Source organism: Gymnoscopelus microlampas, assembly GCF_963454915.1.
Source record: "Gymnoscopelus microlampas genome assembly, chromosome: 18".
Lineage (NCBI taxonomy): Eukaryota > Metazoa > Chordata > Actinopteri > Myctophiformes > Myctophidae > Gymnoscopelus > Gymnoscopelus microlampas.
Window position 1 is genome coordinate 42,113,373 of NC_139955.1, and position 5,000 is coordinate 42,118,372.

Here is a 5,000-nt window from a genome sequence, read left to right on the forward strand (position 1 = left end):
TCTAACAGAAATGAAACAGGCTGGAATGAAACAGATGAGCGGATGGATGTTCCAGCTGTTTTTTAGCGGCGCTAGCCGCTCTATACCTTTAGTTATAGAGCGGTAGCCCTCTATACCTGGCTTTTGCGTCAACGTTCTGATTGGTCAGACACGTCAACAAAGTGATTGGTCAAGCTTCACGTGACACGTGGCTATAAACACATTATAAACACTTATTGATGACAAAATGTATCAAAGGCGCCGCTACCTTCACACAGGTGTGATTTTTTGTACACATACGAGCGGGCGTGTTTTATCAAAGGCCACTGTGATGTCATCACAGTGTTGTCATCAGACAGGCAGTGTGATGCAAGGTGTTATAGGTTTGTTTGTTCTTAACCCATTAATACCTGCAGGCCCATTCTACAAATGCCTTCTAAGTCAGTAGTTCTCACACTTGTAAAGATTTGTCAAAAATCGTGTCAACTTTCACTCACTCAGCTCCAAGGTGTTAGCAGTGTTGCCAGATTCTGTGAGAGAAACAAGCAACTAGGTCTAGGAAAACCAGCCCGAAAGAAGCAACTATGGGCCACGTGAGTACTTTAACATCTACATCAGCTATTTGAAAATAGCAGATCTACAAGCTCACAACGCGTCGCGATGCGACGCGTTGTGAGCTTGAAGATCGGCTATTTTCAACTAAAATCTTGCGGGGAAATTATAATAAGCAGATCTGACAACCCTGATAGCAGGACTGTAAAAAAAAAAACTAGGATTGCAGAATCAAGCTTATATATAACGGCATGGGTTCCATGCGGATCTCTGAACTATGGTTCTAGAACGACGGTTCTAGGAGTGCAGTCATTCAATCACACCCAGACATGTGTGGTGGGTCTGTGACATCCCGGTTGTGGCTTGTCGTCTACACCAGCGATTCTCAACCTTTTTCCATTTCAAGGAGGACCCACAGAGGACCCCCTTTTGATATACATCTGATTTTGTTTTCATCTCATTCGTCTACACTGTAGGAGATCGACGACGCGCTTCAAGCTTGTATTCAAGCTCGAAGCGTAGTATGTAGTATGATCAAGTAGGGCAGGGTTGGGCAACTTTGATGATGGAGAGGGCCTCCATATTTCCACACTCACTCCAGAGGGGCCACATTGCATCTATACAGTACTGTCGGGCCATGTTCTATGTCACACAAAGTAGCAAAAATAGCCGTTCTACAAGCTCAAAACACGTCGCAATGCGTCAAGCTTTGAGCTTGTAGATCTGGAATGCAGATTTTTTGTTCTCTATTTTTCAATTGGAATCCTGAAAAGTAAACGTTGGCGCTGGCCTCCACGAAGAGCATGCCGTGCCTCCTGGCGAATTTAATTTCAAATGCATTTAGTTATACTTATGTTAACTATATGAACTTAAATACAAATACATAGGACATAAAAAATACAACAAAATGTTAATACTAGTCATTAAGCTACTAATATAGAAATAATTAGAGCGGGTCATGTTTGCGATTGTAACAGCTGAAATCAATAATATATCAGTATTCCGATATTAACCTGCGGGGCCGCATTAAGTGAAGGTGGGGGCCGCATGTGGCCCCCGGGCCGCCAGTTGCCCATGCATGAAGTAGAGCATTCATTTACGGAAAAAACACAAACAGTTAGTCTATATGGATATAAGAGGTTTATGCCCCGACAGCAACGATTCGGACCCCCTCTCCCTGGGCGGCCCACGGACCCCTGGTGTCTCTCTAAACCAAGGAGCAGTAGCCGCCACAGCTTCCACCACCGCCGCCTCCAGAGGGGTCCTTCTGCTTCCTGAGCACACCGCCCTGGCCCTGCGTCTCTCTCTCCCACAGGCCCGGCGTCTCCATGATCTTCGCCACCAGGTCCTGGAAGGCGCCGTGCACGCCGTCCCTGGTCTTGGCGCTGGCCTCCACGAAGAGCATGCCGTGTGTCTTCGCGAACCGCTCGCCGTCGCTCCGGTCCATCTCGTGGTCTCGCCGCTCCCGGTCCGTCTTGTTGGCCACCAGCACCTTCACCAGGTCGCCGCGGGTGCAGTACGTCTCCAGCTCGCCCAGCCAGTCGTCCAGCTTGGCGAAGGTCTCGCGGCGCGTCACGTCGTACACCAGCACGATGCCCTGGGCGCCGCGGTAGTAGCTGGGCGTCAGCGTGCGGAAGCGCTCCTGGCCCGCCGTGTCCCAGATGGCCAGCTTGGCCTTCTTGTTGCCGCTCACGGCCAGCGTCTTGACCTTGAAGTCGACGCCTATCGTGGCCGGCTGCCCCGGCACGAACGTGTCGTCCGTGAAGCGCAGGAGGAGGCTGGACTTGCCGACGCCGCTCTCGCCGATTATCAGGATCTTCAGCGTCGTTAATATGTTGCTCTCCATCCTTTCTGTTGGTGCTGTGTTTGGCGTTTTACTTTTTTCGATCAGTCTGTCTCTTCTGTCTGTCTGTCTGTCTTGTCCCTGTATCCTTATCAGTCTCTCTTCTCTCTGTGCCTGTACTGCACTCTTTTCTGAATCTTTCTGTCACTTAAGACCTGTACACGCTACACAATCATAGCCCGATCTTCTTTCTTTCTGTCACTTACATTCACTCCGTCTCTCTACAACAACAATGTGCTATATACACAGCCTTCAGCACATTATATAAGGCTGTTAGAGCCGAGGTGTGATGTCACACGTCAGAACTGTTGCCATATATGTCTTGCCCAGTGTGAGTCTGCACCCACACACAACACAAAGACAGAGATACCAAGTGAAACTGAATACTTTTTATAACTACAGTTTTTTGGCTTTAAAGCGAGCCCACATTGTTTCTTCAGGATCAATATTTCTAGTTTGTATGATTGGGTCATAACGTTTAAGTCAAGTGGATTTGTGTTAAGACAGCCATTAACATTATGAAGGAACACATTCAATTGTAAATCGTAGCCTAAATGCTGGTCAACTAAGTACAGTAGCCTATATACGGTAGTGTCTAAGTGGTTAAAACATGTATTAGAACGAAATAGAACGACAAGTTTCAGTCCTCAGACCTTCATTAGGGAAAGAGTGTTTGCCTGGGAACTCAAACATCTTTTTTTTTTTTACATGCAAGTACAGACAGTGTGTGGGAGTCTCTATATTTGTTCTGTATGCTTTGAGGCCTTCTCCTAATACACCCGTCTATTTTTATAAATAGGTGTGAGAAGAATCTAGTTCATTTAAATTATAAGCGACACATATATTCATCTCTGTTGGGTGGAAACCTTGCATGACAAAAAAAAAAGTAAGTAGTGATTAGATAAGTGTACAGAATTCATGAAATGGACCAGTAAAAGTAAATAGACAGAACAGACTACTAAATGGCCCCAGAATGTAGACATGTCTGCAGTGGGAGATCACTTTGAAGACTCTTTCAGAAGGGAAAGAAAATGAAGTGAAATAGTGTAATTTAATCTTACTATTCACTTCCTTTTCACTCCCCCTCTCTCCCTCTCTCTCTCTCTCTCTCTCTCTCTCTCTCTCTCTGACCGGTAATGTAACTGGCATGGCTAACTGGCAAATTGGCTGGCACAAAGCAAGACACTCTCTTCTTAAGCCGATTACACATGAAATGAGAACAGGAGAGACAGAGTGAGAGAGAGAAAAGGATGGGGAGGGCCAACTAAAAGATGGAAAAGAAAAAGCATCAGAGAGAGAGAAAGAGAGATTGAGGGACAGAGTCAGACAGATGTTAACCTCGCGTCACCAGACTTTCCACCGCGGACGAAAGCCTGGTATTCGTTGTAAAACTATAGCCGTGTGATCCGGTTTAGAAAAAAGGAAGAAAAAAATGGTGGTTCCGGTGGTGTGTTCCGGTTGCTGTCGCGTTGTTTTTGCTGACCGCACCGAGACATGGCCATCGCCATTGATAATGCTGTGGTGACGTCAACTCGGACCGTGAGGAATCTGGGTGTGACCCTGGACGGCCGAGTGTCGTTCTCGGCAAACATCGCATCGGTGACGCGGTCCTGCAGATTCCTCCTCTACAACATCAGGAGGATTCGCCCCTTCCTCACGGAGAAGGCAGTCCAGGTGCTCATCCAGGCTCTTGTCATCTCCCGCCTGGACTACTGCAACTCCCTCCTTGCTGGTGCCCCGGCGTCTGCCATCAGACCTCTGGAGCTTGTTCAGAAAGCTGCAGCTCGTCTGGTGTTCAACCGCCCCAAGTTCTCCGACACAACTATCCTCCTCCGTTCTCTATAGCTGGCTCCCCGTAGCGGCTCGCATCCAGCTATAGGGCAGTGAAAGGAATAGCTCCTTCCTACCTCCGGGTTATGGTCGATGCTTACACCCCTACCCGACCACTTCGGTCTGCCGCCAAGGGCCGACTGGTTGCCTCGTCGCTCAGTGGTCCTTCTGGCTGATCTACACGGTCACGGCTTATTTCTGTTCTGGCCCCACGGTGGTGGAATGAACTCCCCACTGATGTCAGGACAGCAGAGTCACTGCCCATCTTTCGCCGCAGGCTCAAAACCCACCTCTTCAGGAAACACTATCCTTCCTCTTCGCCTTGCCTACTTGTTGTTAACTAGTTGCACAAACTCTTGTTTTATTTTATTGGATCTTGTTTATTAGATACACTTATCTGTTTTAGCTCTTGCTCATTTGTTTTCCTATTTTGTCTCATCTATTCATGAAAGTAGGTAGCTGATATATTGCACTTTTACTTTAGCGCTAGGTATACTCTTAGTTGCTTGTTTTAGAAGAGAATGCACTTAAGACTTCTGGTGATTAGTAGTTTTATTCCCTACCTATGTTGAATTCACTTATTGTAAGTCGCTTTGGAGAATCATTTTGGAGGTGCCTGTGGTTCCGGACGTTGGTTCCGGCAACCTGATGACATTAGTTAGTTCCGCTCCGACCTGATCAGAAACCCGAAAATAGTATTGATCCCAAGCTCAAAACGGGGCGCGAAGCGACGTGTTTTGAGCTTGTAGATCTGCTACTTTTGCTATTTTTGAATTTGAAACCTGAATAGCAACAG

General features: G+C 47.1%; 2 protein-coding genes across 2 annotated transcripts in view; both read right to left on the reverse strand.

The window, feature by feature from the left end:
- The window catches only part of il1rapl2 (interleukin 1 receptor accessory protein-like 2), a gene marked incomplete at both ends in the record, with an annotated part of 497,870 nt that overhangs the window by 478,483 nt on the left and 14,387 nt on the right, over positions 1-5,000 (reverse strand). The window lies entirely within an intron of this gene.
- Positions 1,739-2,377, reverse strand: LOC311065507 (ras-related protein Rab-18-like; the record flags this gene model as incomplete). Its single annotated transcript, XM_084085889.1, has 1 exon — positions 1,739-2,377. One exon carries the CDS (start codon positions 2,375-2,377, stop codon positions 1,739-1,741), a length of 639 nt encoding a protein of 212 aa, XP_083942015.1.